General features: G+C 43.4%; 1 protein-coding gene and 1 long non-coding RNA gene across 2 annotated transcripts; one reads left to right on the forward strand and one right to left on the reverse strand.

Moving 5' to 3' along the window:
* Nucleotides 1-1269: 1269 nt before the first annotated feature.
* On the reverse strand, nucleotides 1270-13299 carry LOC120864256. The gene is made up of 3 exons (XR_005721152.1): nucleotides 13105-13299; nucleotides 8931-9191; nucleotides 1270-1310 (listed from the first exon to the last, which is right to left on the reverse strand). It is a non-coding gene; the product is annotated as an uncharacterized LOC120864256 (long non-coding RNA).
* A 3612-nt stretch (nucleotides 13300-16911) lies between these two features.
* Nucleotides 16912-17428, forward strand: LOC120864247 (cytochrome c oxidase subunit 5B, mitochondrial-like). The gene has a single exon (XM_040241158.1). The coding sequence runs from the start codon at nucleotides 16928-16930 to the stop codon at nucleotides 17261-17263; it is 336 nt and encodes a 111-aa protein (XP_040097092.1). The 5' UTR covers nucleotides 16912-16927; the 3' UTR covers nucleotides 17264-17428.
* Nucleotides 17429-21278: the final 3850 nt, after the last annotated feature.

The following is a 21278-nucleotide window of genomic DNA, read 5'->3' on the forward strand; positions in this document are numbered from 1 at the left end:
CAGCAGGGTACAGCACAGATCCAGTTTCGTCTCTGCCTGGTGGAGCCAACAGGGAAGATGAAAATAAATTAGTACCCAGTCAGGGTTTCAGTGGCCCTCGGTGCCAGGCTTCTAGGAGAGACACTAAGTGTGGGAGGGTTTCCTGGAGGAAGTGACTTTGATATGCTGAAACCTGAGGACAAGTAGGATTAACCAGTGATTTGGAGGCGTGGGGAGTTCTGGCAGAAGAACCACCCAGGCAAAGGCTGAGAAGCTGGGTAAGGTCATAGTGTTCCTGAGGTCAGGGTGGCAGGGGAAAAGTGTACTGAGCCTTGTTTGGAGGCATCAGTGGGGCCTTTGTGGGCTTTGTGGGTGGAGAGGGAAGAGACACGAGTTGCGTCCTCAGTGCAGCGGGAGCCAGAGCAGGCTTGTGGCAGGAAGTGCTGCATGGGGGCTTAGCCAGAGTACTTTTCTTTCACTTCCGGGATGGCTTCAGCAGAGAAGAATGCAAAGAGTGAGTTTCTAGGCCACTGACAACTCTAGTGGGGTGGCCACTGTGATATACTGAGAATGAGCAGAAGGGGAGCAGAGTGAGGGCAAAGGCACCCTCAGTCCCAGAGAGGGGTGTGGGAGGTCTCCATGAGGCGATTCCAAGGGGCACAACCCAGAATTTGCCTGTGAACAAGCTGGAAATTTTGTTGATGCAAACATCCTAAATTTTCTCCTGGCATAAAGCCCACAAATGCAAAGAATAAACAAATGGAACTGGAGACAAAGGTAAACTCATGTCATGGATAAAATATCTTTCCTGCATACATGAGTGCTAAGTTGCATTCAGTTCAGTTCAGTTTAGTCGCTCAGTCGTGTCCATCTCTTTGTGACCCCATGAATCACAGCACGCCAGGCTACCCTGTCCATCACCAACTCCCGGAGTTCACTCAAACTCATGTCCATCGAGTCGGTGATGCCAACCAGCCATCTCATCCTCTGTCGTCCCCTTCTCCTCCTGTCCCTAATCCCTCCCAGCATCAGGGTCTTTTCCAATGAGTCAACTCTTTGCATGAGGTGGCCAAAGTATTGGAGTTTCAGCTTTACCATCAGTCCTTCCAATGAACACCCAGGACTAATCTCCTTTAGGAAGTTGCATTAGGCATGGCCAGTTCTTTGCAACCTTGTAACTCACTAGGCTCATTGGTCCATGGGATTCTCCAGGCAAGAATACTGGAGTCGGTTGCCATGCCCTCCTCCAGGGTATCTTCCCAATCCAGGGGTCAAATCCACATCTCTTTGTCTCCTCTATTGGCAGGAGGGTTCTTTACCACTTGCGTCACCTGGGAAGCACAAGCAACAGTTAGAAGACAACAATCTGCAGTTGGTTGAATCAGTGGGACCTCGGATGTGGAGGGCTGTATATAATGTTATCCATGGATTTTTGACTGCACAGAGGTCAGCACTCCCAACCCCTAAGAGTTGTTCAAGGATCAACAGTATAGTGAAACCATGCTTATTTTAATGGACTCAGGAAATGATGAAATTCAACACCTACTCATGATTAAAAAAAAAAAAGTCTTAGCAAACTATGTGCAAATGGGAATTTCCTCAATCTGATAAGGAGTACCTGCCAAAAAAGTCTACAAGTAATATTATACTTAATATAAAAGACTAAACTGTGTCCTTCTGAGATTGGGAACGAGACAAGAATGTCCATTCTCACCTTTTCTATTCAGCATTGTTCTAGAGTTCATAACCATTGCAATGAGGCAAGAAAAATAAATAAAAGGCTTAAAGACTGAAAACAAGGAGGTAAGTTTGTCCCTGTTTGCAGATGATATGATTGTTTATATTGAAAATCCCAGGAAATCTATGACAACTACTGGAACTAATAAATGAATTTATTAGTTCAAAGTTCACAGTTTAAAAAATTAATGTATAAAATTCAGTTGAATTTTTATATACCAGTAAGAAACAATTGAAAATGAAAAAAAATTTTTTAATGTCATTTGCAACAGCACCAAAAAAGATAAAATACCTAGGAATAAATCTAACAAAAGAAGTAGGACAAGTTATACTTGTTAACAGTTATACTGTTAACAGTATACAAGTTATACTGTTAACAGTATACAAGTTAACAGTCCTACAAGTAGGACTGTTATACTAAAAGTTACTAAAAGATATACTAAAAGATATTGCTGAGAGAAACTCATGAATACATAAACAAATGCAAAGAAATACCATATTCATGGATTGGAAGACTCAGTGTTATTAAGACATCAGTTCTCCCCAAGCTGGTCTATGTGAAAGTCACTCAGTCGTGTCCAACTCTTTGCAACCCCATGGATATACAGTCCATGGAATTCTTCAGGCCAGAATACTGGAGTGGGTATCCTTTCCCTTCTCCAGGGTATCTTCCGAACCCAGGGATTGAACACATGTCTCCCTCATTGCAGGTGGATCCTTTACCAACTGAGGTATCAGGGAAACTGGTCTATAGAGTCATGTAATTCCAATCTCAATTCAGCAGAATTTTTTTTTTTTTTTGAAACTGGCACTGACGTTAAAATTCATACAGAATTACAAAGGGCCAAGTTGATTTTTTAAAATAAGATAAAATCAGAGTAATTATTCTATCTAACTTCTAGGCTTATTATAGAGCTAGAATAATGAGACAGTTTGGTATTGGTGAAAAGATAGACAGGTAGATCAATAAAACAGAATAGACTAGAGCAACAGACACATATGAATATAGCCAGTTGACTGTTGACACAGATACTAAGGCAATAAAGGAGAAAGGGAAATTCTTTCCAACAAATAGTATCAGAACAACTAGACATCATGTGAAAAATAACATTAACTCTTACCTTATATCATACACAAAATTAACTCAATATGGATCACAGAAACTTGAATGTGTAACCTAACACTCTTAAGACATCCAGAAAAAAAAAAAAACAGAAGAAAAAAATTTTGCAAACTGGTAAGCAAAGTTGTCTTAGCTAGAAAATTTATAAGTTAAACTTCATCATTTTGCTCTTCAAAAGACACCGTCAAGAAAACAGAAAGGCAGTACACAGATCAGGAGAAAATATTTGCAATGTATGTATTAAATAAACAAAATACCTGCATACAGAATATATAAATAATTCTTACAACTCACTAATAAAAGAAACAATAAGAAATTGGGCAACAGATTTGAGTAGACACGTCACCAAAGAGGATATATGAGTGGCCAACAAACGTGAAAAGATGCTCAACGTCACTAGCCTGGGAAGTGCAAATCCAAACTACATGAAGATACCATCTCACACCCACAAAATGGGAAAAATTGAAAAGACAATAACAAGTGCACTTCTGGTGAAAACGCAAAGTGTTGCAGCCACTGTGGAAAACAGTTTGGCAGTTTCTTAAAGCTAAACATAGAATTACAATCTGACCCAGTCACTCCACTCCTAGGTATTTAGCAAAAATAGAATGGATGTCCCTGCAAGGCCTTGTATACCAGCATTCATTGCAACTTTGTCATAGTCCTAAACTGAAAACACCCAAAAACTTCATCAGCAGGTGAATGAATGAACAAGCTGGTCCAGCCACCCAGGGCAATATGACTCAGCAATAAAAGGGAATCAACTATGGATAAACACAACACCACGGAACAATCGCTGAATTATCATGCTGAGTGAAAGAAGCCGAGCAGGAAGCTTCCATATAAAATTCTGAACCTTGCAAACTCATCTTAGTGACGGAAAGCAGATCAGGGTTACCTGGGAATGAAAGCCTGGCATTGCAAGTATTTTCTCTCAATCTATGTCTTGCCTTTCTGTTTTCTCAGTGGTGTCTTTTGAAGAGCAAAACGGAGAAGTCTAATTTATCGATGTTTTCTGGCTAAGACAACTTTGCAAAAATTTTTCTTCTGTTTTTCTCTAGACATCTTATAGTTTTAGGTTATATATTCAGGGATCAAACTCACACTCTTGGCAATGAAATTGTGGCATCCTAACCACTGGACCACCATGGAATCCCCTCATTTCCCTTGTTGGGAACTAAGATCCCACAAACCATGTAGTGTGGCCAAAAAAGAAAAAGTGGAAATGGCCCAGTCCTATGGAAGGGAGCAGACAAAAGTGAAGAAATTGCCCTGAAACCCAGCAAGTCTCCTTCTAGCAAATGAGACTTCCAAGAATGATACCTTTCATTATTTAGTCATCAAAGCACTCTTATAACAGCAACCCATTGGAAACAGCCTAGATGTCCAGACACAGGGGATTCATTGAATAACCTATTTGCCATTCTCAGCATTGAATATTATGCGGTTATGCAGAAGAATAAGGTAGCTTAATACTGACTATGTGGGAAGACCTCCCAGATGCTGCAGCCAATGTAGCAGGTAGGTGCCAGAGTCCCGCTCCAGCAGCCAGGGATTCAGCCTGAAGGGATGGGCGGTGTCGTCAGGAGCTGCGTTAGGCATTACTGACAGGTAGGGATCTAAAGTGGTCGACACACAGTTTGGAAAAAAGAAACTAGAGACAGAATTAAAGTTTTAAAGATGGGACCAGGAGACTCACGACCTTTAGGATCAAGAGCCCTGTTCCTTGGAGTGACAACATTTTTATTTAGTGTCTTGGCAAACAGAAAGTATCCGTCGTGCTACGATAAAATCAGTCTCCTGTGTCCCCAGTCACGTCTCCCATTTTATTGATTGCCGGGGTCCAGCCCCGGTGGATCCAGGGAATTCGAAGGTGGGGACGGCGTCGGTGTCTTTGGAAATAACTTATTTAATTACAGATAGAGAGGGATTAGAAGATTAGCAGAGAAAAAGAGGCTGAGTAACTTGGTTCACGTGGGATACCAATCACCACCTACGTAGGCCGCAAGCGTCTTCCCGTTCTCCCGAAGGAGAGGAGGCACTGAGGCCCCCCCGGTCCGATCTTAGAAGCCCAGGCAAAAGTAATAGGCTTGGTGGGTACCCATGCACCAGATGGGAATTCGGCCAGAAAATAGCAGGAGAGAAAAAGGGGCTGAATAACTTGGTTTACGTGGGATACCAATAAAATTCCAAGACAAGGAATTTGCACCATCTACGTTGGGCCACCGATGCCACTTGAATATCGGGAGGTGCCCCTCCTTGGGCTCCTCCTCGCGTAGGCTTGAAAGCCGGGGCAAGTAAGTAGACTTGGAGGGCACCCACGCTCCAGATGGGAATTCAGCCAGAAAAACGGGGAGCAGAAAAGAATGACGTGAGGGAATCAGTCTTTCCGGAAACTGATTCGATTTCTTTATTTTGGGGTTTGCTTATATACCTTTTGTTACACATAGGGATAAATACAGAGTCACATGGGGGTCAGCAGTCCTGACCTTTATCAAAATCAGGTGCTTCACATAAATGTATAAAAAGAGGTCTTAGGAATATTACATCATCTTCTGGCCATGAGACCCGCTGACATTTATGATCCTTTCTTTCTGATAACCAAAAAACTTACTTTTTCCAAGGGTGTTTTTTCTTAAACCAGGCACCACCCTCCAAATAAAGTTACATTCCTATAGGGTGAGGGTGTAGTGAGTTACAATCAAGAAAGGAATCTATTTAACCCAAGGTTAACATGATTAATCTTAAAGGTTAATACTTATTTCTCCTATATGCTTAAAGGTTAATACTTATTTCTCCTATATGTTAGTTATATTCATTATAAGGGCAGGGAACATGGAGATTTAGCAGCAAACATCAGCCCAACAAATGAAAATCCTTTCACCAATGCTCCCCTTAAGATCCATTTAGTCTTAAGATAGTGATAAAGTTACATTTTTACATAGCAAGGACACAGTGATTTATAACAAAGTACAGTGATCTATTACACAAGAGAAAATTCATTAACTCAAAAAGTCTAGTATTGCTAACCTTAAAAACTACTATATTTCCTTTTCTATATTCCAAATACATTGATTAATATATTCCCAGGTGCCTAAGGATATGGAGGCCTGGCGGCAATCATTGACTCAATGAGAAGAAAAAGCCCTATGCTAATTAAGACTCTCAAAATACTCCAAAACTCTCTGTGCTGTTTACGGTTAAGAGGTAGTAAACAATCATGTGGCAGGAGTATGGATAATCCTGTCACACAAGCTAGTCTGTCAGCAGAGAGGTTTGACCTGAGACATCCTTGTCCACCCAGAGCAGGGAATTAGCAGCAATTATTGACACAACAAATGAAAAACCCTTCACCAATATAATTCCTAACCAACCCACTATACTAATAATTTCCAACCCCCCAAAAGAATTTGCCTTTAGTAAGTCTAAAACATCTCGTGCCTCTCAGATTGGGAGTCTGTAAACAATCACATGTGGCCGGACGAACCTATACAGTTGGGCTAGATAACCTTCAGAGGAGTCCGTAAGCTGAAACACTCTTGTCATGCCCAGGAATTTTTATTGACTTGGAGCTGCACGTTTACTCCTTCTCCGGGAGAAACGGCTATGGGGGAGAGCCCCCCGTAAAGTCAGAGGTGTAGGTGAGAGCATAAAACAGACTCTGGTTTTGGGGTTAGATGCTCGGGAACAGGGGGTTTCCTGAGGCTTGATCTCGCCTTTGCGTATGCCAAGCCTCCTTCCTCATGACCTTTGCCATGGGCGGAGTTCCTCACGCTGGCCCCTGACAATTGATTACTTTGAACTATCTTTGTTATTTTCTTGTACAAGGGGTATCACCCAGCTGGAGGTCGTAGACCCACATATGCCTTGGGAAAACATCTTGGTGTGTGCGCAAGCAGCATTCTGAATTTGCACTGATTCGGTGTTCCAAGGTCCACACTATGTTTATCCTTAACTTAGCAGCACATGCAGAGAAGGCGATGGCACCCCACTCCAGTACTCTTGCCTGGAAAATCCCATGGGCGGAGGAGCCTGGTGGGATGCAGTCTATGGGGTCGCTAAGAGTTGGACATGACTGAGCGACTTCACTTTCACTTTTCACTTTCATGCATTGGAGAAGGAAATGGCAACCCACTCCAGTATTCTTGCCTGGAGAATCCCAGGGATGGGGGAGCCTGGTGGGCTGCCGTCTATGGGGTCTCTCAGAGTCGGACACGACTGAAGTGACTTAGCAGCAGCAGCAGCAGCAGGGCATGACAACCCCAACTAATCAACCTGATGTACTTTTGTTAAGATTATACTGTATTGCTATTTTTGCTTTTATTCTTTTCCCATGGTGATTTTCTCATGGCTTAGCCAGAGCAACAGGCGGCTGACTGTTAACCCTGCATTTCCCTCTTTTTGTTTTTGTGGCAGAAAATATTTCGATCTCGCAACTTCTTTCTTCATGAGTTTTCAGAGGGCTTTTCGCGTGCATCTGAGGACTAAACAGAAGATTATAGTGAAACAGCAAAACATAGCTAGTGTTCCAATGAGAACACCTCCAAATACCTTTGATCCACTCAAGAGGATTTAATGAGTTAAGGCCTTCTGCTATCCCTTGAAGTGTATCTGTACCTGGTAATAGTCTAAGAGAAGCATGCTGTATGCCAATAATTCTTGCTTGTAGCTGTTTAATATCTAGAGTAAGGTTGTCAGCTGTATGTCCCTGTGAGTGCCATCTAACATTTTCCCAGGTCTGTTCAGATTGGTTATATTCCTGAGGGGTTACACAGAAAGTAGTAATGTTCCAGTGACACTTTAAATGTATTTTTAATTTAAGAGTTTGTACTTCTTCTCCTAAGAGTAGCACTGCGTTTTCTAAATCCACCAACTTGTCAATCTCCTCATCTACATGAATTTGGGCTCCCCAAGCAGAACTGGCATTTTTATGCCACTCCTGCACAGAAGTGGTAGTTTGTACCGTCTGATGGAGAGCTACTCCCCCCACTGCCGCTGTGGTTGTGATAGCAATAATGCCCATTATGGCCAGTGAAATGCTTGGATCTTTTCAGAATGGTATTTAGTACTGCATGGCAGGGGAGAGTTCCCAAGGCCTACTTTGAGTTACTGACAGCCAAACTCCTAAATGTCTGTGCAAAATCACATAGGAATGATTAGAGTTAAATAATGAACTGTTCAAGCAGGTATATGGCTTACAATCCTGGCAGGTCAGATTCCTTTCTGTCTGATTAATAGTTATAGTGCCAATCATAATTACATATGGATTCCTAACACCAGCTTGAGTATAAAATGTCCAATTTGTTGATGTATTGAATGACAGAGTATAATTCATGGAATGAGAATAATTTCCATCCCAAATTTGATATTTTTTCAGGCTTATGGCCAACTTCCATATTTCTGTTTGAGCCCTACCTAGTTTGAGCTGTGGCTATGGCGGAGACATGCCAGATAGTGGGATATTCTGAACGTGCAGTAATATTAGTGTGATTGTATTCAGACACATGCCAATGCAACTTCTTGTGAGGATTGCAGGATGAGTTAGGGTGTGAGCAGTTAAAGACTGCATACCCCTCAGGGGACCAGTCCCAGACACTTCCATAGGAGCCATTAGGTAAGATCACCCCCTCAGACCCGCGACAATTATCCCAGCGTATTTGATCTTGTCTGTCAGCCCATACGCACTCTTCTCACATAGGGGTCTATCTGGCTTGGTCAGATTAATTTATTAGTCTCTTGATATCCAAAGCTCAATCCAGAAAGTAAATGCAGTTGAACCTTAGTGTGATTTCTGTTTAAAGAATTTACAGAAAGCCAAGCCTGCAATGATAGATTAAGACAGCCCTGGCCAACACCCAAGCCAACAGGCCAAGTGTCAAAACCCAAAGTACTATTAAAGGGGGTCTCCTCTTCCTCTTTATGAGGGGGCAAATGCTTGTCTTCTGGACCAGGGATCCAGGAAGAGTCATTAACATACACAGGGACGGATCCTTCACCCCAGTTAACAGGCGTTAGCAATGAAGGATTTGGTACGTAAATAGGCCCAATAGGTATAATTCTTGGCTTGTGCCAAAGCCAGGGGTATACTCACTGTGATATCAGGGCAAACATAGCCATGAGCAGGTTGCCTGGAGTCACTGGTTGTTTCTGCTCCGTTTTGCTCCATGAGCTGGAATCCACACAGGTTCTAGACCTTCTCCTGGGGAGATACAAGCAAGCCTTCTTCCCCAGGTAATTAACTTCCCCGGTGACCAAGCATTTGTAAGTGGATCTGGCTACCAAATCACAGGCTTAGTTGTATTTGTGGATGTAGCCTGAAAATGTTACTCAGCTGCAGTTTCCATAGTTTGTGCTGAAATATTCAAAAAATTGAGGGTAAATAAAGCTTTATTCAATATTGTTTGTTGTCCTATGGCATCTCCCCCCCCCCTTTTTTTTTTGTACATATGTTTAAGTGATTGATTAGCCCTATCCTCTATAGCCTGTCCTTGTGGATTATAGGGAATGCCAGTAGAATGTTTTATAGATCAAATTTTAAGAAACTGTTGGAATGTTCTACTGGTATAAGCAGGGCCATTATCAGTTTTTATAGTTTTTGGTAGTTTTATAACAGCAAAACAAGCATATAAATGTCTTTGTACATGTTTTGTAGTCTCACTGGATTGAGTAGTGGTCCATCTATTAACAGTCACATGTACAGAAGACAGCTTACCAAAGGAAGATACATGAGTTGTATCCATTATAACTATGGATTTTATATGGAACTGTATACCATCATTCTATCAGTGTCTCAGTCACACATTTGTGACTACACACACATAATGTAGAGGACGACACCTTTTGAAACAGGCAATATAGAATACAATATAGTTAGCATAATAGTAAAATCACAAATGGATTTCCCTGGTGGCTCAGACGGTAAAGCGTCTGTCTACAATGCGAGAGACCTGGGTTCGATCCCTGGGTTGGGAAGATCCCTTGGAGAAGGAAATGGCAACCCACTCCAGGACTATTGCCTGGAGAATCCCATGGATGGAGGAGCCTATCATTCGATATAGTCCAGTGACATCTTTACGTCATCTGACTTAGTTTGTTAAAGGACTGTAGCTTGTTGTTAATTTCCTGGTTGCAGATCCTGGAGCATCTGATCTTTACTTAAAAACTGGTTACTGAGATAAGCTTTAGAAACAAACTTAAGAGTATCCTTTTTAATAACTTAATTAAACCTCCTAGCAATGCAACGTAACCACAAGGAACTATATTAGAAGTGAGTCTTAGTAAATACAGACCTTAATTAACAAAGCTAGAACTTAATATTCAGTGAAACATAATAGATACCATAGGCCTGACAACAGTTGGGTGGATTTTTCTTTTAGAGCCCCCCACTATACTCTTGAGATTTTTGTATATGTCTGGAAATAGTCTTTTTTACTTGGATGAGGCTGGTCAAAATCCAAATGTCTCCAATTTCTGGAGGGATGAGGCAGAGAGAAAAGAAAAATGTTTTAATTTTGCCCACAGGTATAAATCACTAAATTGTTTTAAATCATCAGTGACTTGAGGAGAAGAGCTTTTTTATATTTGAAAACAAAGATTAGAAGCCAGTAATATGTCAGATAAAAAGTCATGAAAATTGTAGTCATACTTAGCAGTCTGTTCAATCTCACGTAACCAGTCCCTTTGTTTTGTGGTCCTTCCTGATGACCAAGGACGTCAGTAAAAAACAGTAGTCTCCGAGAAGTTTGTGAAGTTTTTGTCTGTAGGGCCTGTCCAGCAAAGTGGGTGCCCCAATCAACTGGAGATTGTAGAAAACACATTTTAACCATTTTTTTCTCTATTGTGAGATATTAACCCTGAAGTCAGGAAAGGCTTTATCCTATCAAATAAAATTGAGGTTTGTCAGGGAGCCGGAAAAGCCGAGAAGTCTTGGACCTCCCATAGCCCTGACTGGTTTACAGCCGTTGTTTATCCACTTTAAATCTCCTGACGAGGGGTTAATTTTGTAGAAGCAGAACGAGCTTTGTCTATGTATGCCATAGTCTCCGCAGATCATTGTGAAATAACACTCATTCATTTTATCAAAGTAACAAAAGATTTTAAAAGCAAGTATGAATCACTTAAAGACAAAGACCTTTACATAGTCTGTTCTCAAAAGCATATTCCAAAAAAACTTTGTTCTTTTAACAGGAAGAGAAAACCAATTCCACATTGGTGCCAGCTTATATTCACTGTGAAAAAATAGTTATTTACTTAGTCAAAGCAACAATAAGACTTCAAAAGCAGTTTAATGTCTTAAGAAACTTGTACCATGCACAAAACTCTTCTTTCATTTGCCACAAACCTTTTTTTACACTTTTTGTATTCATCACTTCATTTATTTCTTTAGAGAATAGCCTCCTGTAAATTTAGACTTACTTCTTTTTAATAGACTGTAATTTCATTTTTTAATACCTTCCTTTTTTATTAAAAACATAAATCATTTTATTTAAGCAACCATGAACTGCTGACAAATTTAGCTTAGGCACACTAAAAGTATTACATAATGCTGATGACTCAAGACATGTCTTGACTAGCAGACAAACATTAATGTTAGACATTTAATACTGAATATTTTTCAGTTCACATGAACCTGAATTTAAATAGAGCTCATTCATAAATTAACCTCATATTATCCAAAAACAAAGACACACACTGAGATACAGATAAATTTAGAGAGACAGACAGACAGAGATCTCATAGTTTTCCAACAGACAGAGATCTCATAGTTTTCCACTTGAAATTTAAAATGTCTCTTTGCCTCTTCTTTTTTTCTTGGTTTGAGTTCTACCAATTTGTTTATGGCTGGAGTCCCAGATAGAGTGGGCTGTGTATCCCAAGGACATGATAAGAGTTAACTTCAGGTTTTTACCCAGGCCTATTTTTGTTTCTCAGGCAGAATTGGAGCTCCAAGAAAGTATTTTAATAAGCCAACTTTCTCCTAATTGCATGTGCAAAAAGAACTGGTTTTGTAATTTCAAAAAAGATTTTATTTTAACCAGTTTTCTCCAGAGTCTAAAGAATATCATGGCTATTCAGGGTCAAAAATGTCATCTCTTTTTTTGTAATCATAGTTTCATAGCTAAAAATTAAACCAGAGAATGTTTAAATTGGCTCTGATGACAGGGTAGCCTGACTGATAAGATGTTCCAGCAAGGATTGTTTCTCTGGGGAAGTGAGGTCTTCTCTTAAAGCAAAGAAGTCTGTCCTTTAACTTCTATTTTTCTCCCAGGCTCTTAAGCAGTATCACCTCATCTGTTCTATAGCCCGATCTTCCATAAACTCTTGATCTTGATTTCTCCCCCAATTTCCATTGGCTATCAGTTGATCTAAAGAGCTGGGGACCTGCCTGGCTTGGTTATGAGCCACCGTAATCAGACAGGATCCTTCAGCTAGTCCCTGCACTATTCCCAAGGTAAAAGGAGAACTTACTTCATAGTTCTGAACAGCTTGCGTAAGTTCTTTCAGTGTTTCGAAGGGAATCTATGTACAGCCTCATACACCCCATTAGGATTATTAAGGTCTGCCCCAGGAGCTATCTTATCCGCTCCTGTATTGTCACTGGAAATGCCATCGTCACCTTCAAGTCACCATAGCCTTCAAGTCACCATAGCCTTCAAGTCACTCTCCTGTCAAGCCCACCAAATACCTTTCTGGAGGGGTGACAGAACTGCCATCTGTCGTAAGAAAGGAAAAGCTTTGAGACGCTTCAGCGGTTAAGACAGGAGAGGGAGGAAGAGGAGGCAGAGGAACTTCGTCTTCCCTGCACAAAGGTGAAGCAGGAACTGCAGCTTTAAGAGCCTCCTGAGTGCTTTGCTCTACCCCCTCAGGCTCTAGCATATTCTGATCATTTCTTTAATGGGGTTTCTCTTTCATCCTCATTCCCTTCTGAGTTATCTGGGGTCTGAAAAGGTTCTAAAATGGGTTTTGTCAGTGCTCAGGTTGACCAGATGGATACAGGCAAGGGCACTCACTCCCTTGAAAGAAGTTTCTCTAGTTCACTACCTATCTTTGCCCCTGTTCCTAAAGCTAAAGTACCAAGAGAAGGGAACCTTGAGCAGTGTTTCTCAATGGTTTGTAAAAGCTCTGATAGCCTGCCCTTACTTAATTTTGTTCCCTCTGCTTTGAAAAGCTGCCTTAAGAGGCATATATATGGCCGTTATTGTTCTGAGCTTTCTGAATTTCCCATACTTAACACTGGTTTCAATGTCTGAGAGAGTGTTACTTACCCAAAAGGAGATTTTCAGAGGCCTTACCCCATTCTTCCTCAGGACAGTGTGCCAATATTTCAACTTTAGCTTTGCTCTCGGTGATCCTTCGCTTTTGAGCCCCACCTTGGGCGTTACTTGCTGCAGCCAGCGCAGCAGGTAGGGATCGAAAGTAATCCACGCACGGTTTGGAAAAAAGAAACTAGAGACAGAATTAGTCTTTTTTTTTCTTTTTTCAGAATTAGTCTTAAAGATGGGACTGGGAAACTCAAGACCTCTAGGATCAAGAGCCCTGTTCCTTGGAGTGACATCACTTTTATTTAGTGTCTTGGCAAGCAGAAAGTATCTGTTGTATTACAATAAAATCAGCCTCCTGTGTCCCCAGTCATATCTCCCATTTTATTGATTACTTTGAACTATCTTTGCTATTTTCTTGTGCAATGGGTATCACCCAGCTGGAGGTCATAGACCTGCATATGCTTTGGGAAAACATCTCGGTGTGTGCACAAGCAGCGTTCTGAATTTGCGCTGACCTGGTGTTCCAAGGTCCACACTATGTTTTTCCTTGGCTTAGCAGGGCATGATGACCCCAACTAATCAACCCGATGTACTTTTGTTTAGATTATACTGTATTGCTATACTTTGCTTGGAATTCTAGTCCAATTTCCGTAAAAATTATGGTGACTTTCTCATGGCTTAGCCAGAGCAACAGAAGGCTGATTATTAACCCCTGCACTCCGATATTCTGTGAAGGAAAAAGCAAGGTGCAGAAAGTCTGGGCAGGAGGCTTCTGTTTGTATAGAAAGAGAAGAGACAATGAGGATTTCCTCATACTGGCAAAGACTCTCTGCAGGGAGACATAAAAAACTTGTTCACGTGGTGTCTGCTGAGGAGGGGAACTGGGGAGCCATGATAAGTGAAAAAGGGAGACAGTTTATGCTGTTTATCTTTTTGTACCTGTTGAATTTTATATCTGTTGTGCTCAGACGCTCAGTCGTGTTCGACTCTTTGCAACCCCATAGACTGTATTCCACGAGGCTCCTCTGTCCATGAAATTCTCCCAGCAAAATTACCAGAATGGGTTGCCGTTTCCTCCTCCAGGGTATCTTCCTGACCCAGGGATCAACCCTCATCTCTTGTGTTACTTGCACTGGCAGGCAGATTCTTTACCGCTAGTGCCACCTGGGAAGCTTATATCTGTTAATAGTGTTTAAAAGTTAAGGGCTTCTCCGACAGCTCAATGGTGAGGAGACAGGGGTTCAATCCCTGATCTGGGAAGATCCCACGTGCCACAGAGAGACTAAGGCCGTGTGCCACAGCTGTTGAGCCTGTGCTCTAGAGCCCGGGAGCCACAACCGCTGAGCCCACGGGCCGCAGCTCTCGAAGCCTACTCTGCCTAGAGCCTGTGCTGCACAAGAGAAGCCACCACACTGAGAAGCGGGAGCACGGCAGCTAGAGTAGCTCCTGCTCGCCACAGCTAAAGCAAAGCCTGCACAGCAGTGAAGACCCAGCACAGCCAAAAGTAAATAAAATGATACAGAAAGTCAAGTGTTGATCAAAAAAGGAAGTATATTTAATTACACAGATTGTGGGGGGTGGGGAACGGGAATTCCTGGAGCTGCCGTTCAGAACTTGACCGTGAACCAAACCAATCATTGGTGATAAGAACAACAAACACTTATCAAGCGATCACCAGTACACCAGGTGCCCACTGGGGGTAATTCAGTTAATCCTTGAAACACCCTCAGAGGTGTAAACTGCAATATCCATCTACAGAGGGGAAAATTGAGCCTGGGGGTGGTTGAGTGACAGGAAGAAAGAGCCTCTAGGTTGCTTTGCTTCTCCTTCTCACAATGCCCTGAGATTCTCCCCAGATAGACTGAGAAATGAAAATAGGGATCTGGCCCCTGGGTGTGTGTGGGGGGAAGGGCAGGTAGCGGTACAAACCCCACAGAGACCAGCCTTCCTTTCTTAATTTTTCTCCCTAACCTGCACGCCACACTCGGCTGTGGTACATATTTTTCTTCTTTATCTTGTTTTTGGCCAGTTCCTCCATTGCTATGTCAGCTCCCCTCTAGCTGGAGCTTTTGCTTGTCATGGTCACGGCTGTGTCCCCGGTTCCCGATACACAGTAGGTGCTCATGAATGAATGAATGAATTCAGAGGAGGCACCTCAGGAGGGTTGAGAGCAGGGACAATTGGGGACAGGAGAGGAGGGGAAAACGAGGCTCGGGCAAGGATGGGGTGGCACCTGGGGGATGGGGGAGCAGGTGGCTTGCAGACGTCTAGGGGACAAAAGGACAGGGGCAGAACGCTGGCCAGCAGAGCCCTGGAAGGATGCAGGTGCCGAGATGGAAAAGGGAGTGGTCAGGATGGCGGAGCTCCAAACGTGGCAGCCAGAACAGCCCAGGAGGGGCAGCCTGATGAAGCAAGCTGAGGACTGCATGAGAAGCCTGGATTAGCAAACTGGTCCAGGGCACTCAGGGGCGGCCTCTGGAGTCAGGAACTTGTCTGCGCCTAACTGAACGATGGTGACAGAGAGGGAGCGGGGCCTGGCCTGAGAGCTCTGGTCCAGGACCAGCTTATCGGGTCAGATTCCTGCTTGGCCCCAGGTGGGAGCAGCCAGGAGGGGTGCGCAGGGCAAGAGGGTGGGTCAGGGACACAGCGGGAGCCATGCCAGCACTTGCCAGGCAGGTGCTGCACTGTGCTGTGCTTAGTCACTCAGTTGTGTCCAACTCATTGCCACCCCGTGGACTGCAGCCCGCCAGGCTCCTCTGTCCATGGGGTTTCTCCAGGCAAGAATACTGGAGTGGGGTGCCATGCCCTCCTGCAGGGCCTCTTTCCAATTCAGGGATCAAACCTAGGTTTCCTGCATTGCAGGTAGATTCTTTCCCGTCTGAGTCACCAGGGAAGCCCAAGAATACTGGGGTGGGTAGCCTATCCCTTCTCCAGGGGATCTTTCAGACCCAGTAGTCGAACCAGAGTCTCCTGCTTTGCAGGCAGATTCTTTACCAGCTGAGCTAGCAGAGAAGCCAGGTAGGGCTAAAACATAAAAACAAACAAAACATTTTTAGACAGAATACACTCACACACCGCCCCCCCCCCCAAGTGTTCGTCCCTCTTCTTAGCTGCAAGGGTCATCCTGACCCAGGCTTTGGCGACAGTAGCGACAGGTCCCAAGGCCAGGGCTCTTCCTATCACCCTCCCTCTCCACTTCACCCTCCTCTCCTCTCCCTTCTGTTCCCCGTCCTTCCTACTGCCCCTCCTCTGGATCCTTGCCCAGTGGTTTCCCTGACGGCTCAGTTATAAGGAATACACCTGCCAATGGAGGGGATAAGGGTTCGATCCCTGGGTTGGAAAGACCCCTTGGAGGAGAAAGTGGCAACCCACTCCAGTACTCTTGCCTGGAAAATCCCATGGGCAGAGGAGCCTGGCGGGCTACAGTCCATGGGGTCACAAAAGAGTTGGATACGACTGAGGACGCACGCACCAGACTTCCCAACAACCCGACAAGCTGGGGACTATAGTTAGCCTCATCTTGCAGATGGGGAAACTGAGGCCCAGAGTAGTAACGCCCTGGAAACTTGCTTACCCCACCACATCAATGTCCTAAGCTATTTGGCCTCAGCCTGGCAAAGACAGGCAAAAGCTCTTCTGCCATCTAGTGGACACTCACGGCAGCACCTGTCAGTGGCCCGGGGCGGTGGGGCGGGGCCCGTCAGGAAGATGCATGCCTAAGGGCCCTGACCACCCTTTCTCCTGTTCTTCTCCCTCTATGCGTTCAAATTTTCACACCCTAAGTTTCTGCCTGAAAAGCATCGACTGGGTGTTTGTAGCGGGCGTGATGGCGTCAAGGTTACTCCGTGGAGCTGGAGCTTTGGCCTCCCAGGCCCTGAGGGCCCGGGGTCCAAATGGAGTCTCCGTGGTGCGCTCTGTGGCGTCTGGAGGTGGTGTTCCTACTGATGAAGAACAGGCGACTGGGCTAGAGAGGGAAGTCATGCTGGCTGCTCGCAAGGGACAGGACCCATACAATATACTTGCCCCAAAGGCAACCTCAGGTACCAAGGAAGACGCTAATTTAGTCCCCTCCATCAGCAACAAGCGGATAGTGGGCTGCATCTGTGAAGAAGACAACAGTACTGTTATCTGGTTCTGGCTGCACAAAGGCGAGGCCCAGTGATGCCCCAGCTGTGGAACCCATTACAAGCTGGTGCCACACCAGCTGGCCCACTGAGCCATTGCACTGATGCACTCAGAATATGATGCGGAATGTCTTCTTTCCAGTAAATACTAGCCATGACGTTGGCGTCTCCTCCCATAAAAAAAAAAAAAAAAAGAAAGAAAAGCATCGGCTGACTAGTCTCCCTCCTGGGTCCTTCAGGAGAGAAAGACCCCAAAAGTGGGCAGGGGAGGGAGGTGACATTAATTTGATGCATACAAAAAATTAAAGACCACAAATAAAGGTAATTCTGTAATTATAGAAACAGCATGCATGCATATTTCTCCTTTTGTCTCAATTGATTTTAAAAAGCAGTTGTATAAAAATTATTAATTTTATTTGGGGGCTTGTAACATGTAGAAAGGTAATATATTTGTCAATAGTAGCACAAAGGAGATGAGAGGAAGAACGCTGTATTGAAATCAGGAATTAACACCAGGTAGTAATGTTACCCAAAGTGGGGTCTGGCTGTTCGCTGCTCAAAGCCAATAAAAAGGCAAGTTGGTGGAAAAGCAAGTTTGCTTTATTGTGCATGCTGGCAACTGGGGTGCAGGAGAGGTGAATTCCTTCCAAAGGCTGACACCCTCCTACCCACTGACAATCAGTGGGCAAGAGGTTTTATAGACAGAGGGAGGGGGCTACATGCAGAAATAGCACAGCCAGCTCTGACAGTCATCTTCAAATTGGTCGCTCAGAGGTCTGCAGCGTCACCCTGACTGTTTCCGTACAGTTAATCTTCAGTTCCAGGGTCAGTTTGTTCCCAAGTCCTTGAGGCCAGTTCTCGAAATCGTAGCAGCTTAGCTTATGTCGTGGCTACGGTCTGGTTATCATGTAGCTCACATCTTCCACCTGGTAGGGATTTCAGTATCTTAAAGACAGCACACAGCATACTGCTCAGAATATTATTTACAACCCATGAAGAGGAACTAAAAGTCCTTGACTATGTTTAATGACTAAACTGTTACTGTTTAGTCTTGTTGAACTGTTTCCCTTTCTTTCTGCATTTTCTCACTTCTCTGATTAAACTTATTCTTTGGCTAAAGTTTTTTGTCACAGACAGAAGGCAGGCAAAAGACATGGGTCTTTTTGTCACAGAGAAAAGGCAGGCAGAAGAGCATAGGGTCCTGGTCTATTCTGGTAACTCTAATTGACAAACACAAAGGAATCGAACCAGAAATTCAAAAAGAGAAAACCAATGTAACAACTCTAGATATTTGCCCTCCTTTATTTTCTTGGATTCTTTATCAAACATATAACTGCATGGAGTAATCATTATAACAATGTATTATTTGTTCTGTAACACAGGTGGATGCAATATGTAAAACAATTATAGCATAATAATAACAATAATAGCATGGGCTTCCCTGGTGGCTCAGATGGTAAAGAATCTGCCTGCAATGCAGGAGACCTGGCCGGGTTCCATCCCTTGGTCGGGAAGATCCCCTGGAGAAGGGAATACAAACTCCAGTATTCTTGCCTAGAGAATTTTATGGACAGAGGGGCCTGGTGGGCTACACAGTCCAAGGGGTCGCAAAGAGTCAGAACTGAGCGACTTTCACACATAATAATAAGACAAAATGGGGAAGAGGAAATGAGATATGTACGATCAACATTTCTAAATATGTCCTTAAAATTTAGGCAGCATAGAGACTTCCCAGATGTTCTAGTGGGTAAGACTTTGTGCTCCAAATGCAGGGGCCCAGCTTTGATCCCCTGATGAGGAAATAGATCTTACATGCATGATGCAACTAAGAGTTAGCATACTGCAACTAAGACCCAGTGCAGCCAAAATAAATAAATTTTTTTTAAATTTAAGACAGCAAAAATCCAAGGAGATTCTAAGTTGAAATGCATATGGTAAGCCCTAGAACAGTCACTAAGGAAATAACTCAATATATATATACCAAAAAAAATCATTAAAGGAAGTAAAATGTTATGTTAGAAAATAGTTGCTTCATGCAACAGTAAGCAGTAAAGAAATAAACAAGTGGGACTACATCAAACTGAAAAGCTTTTGCACAGCAAAAGAAACCATCGACAAAATGAAAAGACAAACTGCAGAATGGGAGAAAATATTTGCAAACTCTGTATCTGATAAGGGGTTAATATCCAAAATACATAAAGAACTCAAAACCCAAACAATACGATTTTTTTTAATGGGCAGAAGAACCAAATAGAAATTTTTTTCAAAGATGACATCCAAATGGCCATCAGGTACAGTGCATGAAAAGATGTCATCAGACAAATGCAAATCAAAACTGCAATCAAACATCACTTCACATCTGTTAAAATGCCATCAAAAAGACAAGAGTGGGACTTCCCTAGTGGTCCAGCAGTTCAGATTCTGAGCTTCTACTGCAGGGGCTGCAGCTTTCATCCCTGGTATGAGAACTAAGATCCCTCATGCCCTGTGTGTGTGCTTAGTCGCTCAGTCGTGTCCAACTTGCAATCCCGTAGACTGCAGTCTATGGAGCCTGCCAGGCTCCTCTGTCCCTGGGATTCTCCAGGCAAGAATACTGGAGTGGATTGCCGTTTCCGTCTCTAGGGGATCTTCCTGACCCAGGAATTGAACCCAGGTCTCCTGCATTGCAGGCAGATTCTTTACTGACTGAGCTATGAGGGAAGCCCCCCTCATGCCCTGTATTGAGGAAAGAAAGAAAAAAAAGACAAGAGAACAGGTGGTGTTTCGAACATGGAGGAAAAAAGAACCCTGTCACACTGTTGGCAGAAATGTAAGTTGATGAAGCCACCTACGAAGAGCAGTTTGGAGGTTCCTTTAAAAAATTAAAATTAGAACTACTATGTGTGCAAAGTCGCTTCAGTCATGTTCGAGTCTACAAGCCTGTGGACATAGCCCACCAGCCTCCTCTGTCCATGGGATTCTTCAGGCAAGAAAACTGGAGTGGGCTGCCATGCCCTCCTCCAGGGATCTTCCCGACCCAGGAATCCAACCCTTGTCTCTTACAGCTTCTGCATTCTGCATTACTAGCACCCCTGGGAAGCCCCATATGATCCAGCAATTCCACCTCTGTATATTTATCTGAAGGAAACAATACCGCTCACTCTCATATTCACTGCCTGTGAAGCAGCACACGTCTATGCTGTATCAAGGTCGCTGGCATCCTGCCGGATCACTTAACCACTAAACTACCTTTGGAACAGCCCACATGTGTTCTATAGGACGGATGGAATGGTTGGTTCTCTGTTGTTAGCTAATGCTTTCCCTTAGTAATAAATACGTGAGGCCTTTTCTGGGGGAAAAAATGGGCAGGAGTTGCCTGGTAGTCCAGTGATTAAGAGTCCACCTGCCAGTGCAGGGAACACAGGTTCGACACCTGCTCCAGGAAGATTAAATATGCTGTAGAGCAGGTAAACCCATGCACTACTAAGCCCACATGCTGTAACTAGTGAAGCCTGAGTGCCCCAGAGCCCAGGCTTCGAAAAAAGAGAAGCCACCACACTGGGAAGCCTGTGCAGCACAGCTAGAGACTAGCCCCCCACTCACTGCACCTAGAGAAAGCCCACACACAGCAAGGAAGACCCAGCACAGCCAAAAATACATAAATAAAATAAATGCTCTAAAAACGGACAATGAAATTGAATAGACATTTCTCCAAAGAAGATACAAGTAGGGCCAATAAGCACAGGAAAAGATGCCCGAAAGCAATGAAAATTGCTTTTCAGCGAAAAGCAAATCAAAGCTACAATGAAATACCACTTCACACCACTAGGATGGTTATAATAAGAGAGAAATAATAAAAAGCGTCAGTGAGGATGTGGAGAATTTGAAACTCTCACACATTGCTGATGGGAATGTAAAATGATACAGGCATTTTATAAACCACTCTGGCAGTTAAACAGAGAATTACCAAGGGACTCGGCAATTCCACCCCTGGCAATATCCAAGAGAAATGAAAACATACAGTGACACAAAGATTTGCATGGAAATGTCATTATTTCCTTATCCACAATAGCC

This window comes from Oryx dammah, unplaced genomic scaffold (genome assembly GCF_014754425.2).
Source record: "Oryx dammah isolate SB20612 unplaced genomic scaffold, SCBI_Odam_1.1 HiC_scaffold_5, whole genome shotgun sequence".
Lineage (NCBI taxonomy): Eukaryota > Metazoa > Chordata > Mammalia > Artiodactyla > Bovidae > Oryx > Oryx dammah.

Excerpts from the sequence above, each read along its gene's own strand:
- LOC120864247 (XM_040241158.1), top strand. The coding sequence starts at position 16,928 with ATGGCGTCAAGGTTACTCCGTGGAGCTGGAGCTTTGGCCTCCCAGGCC.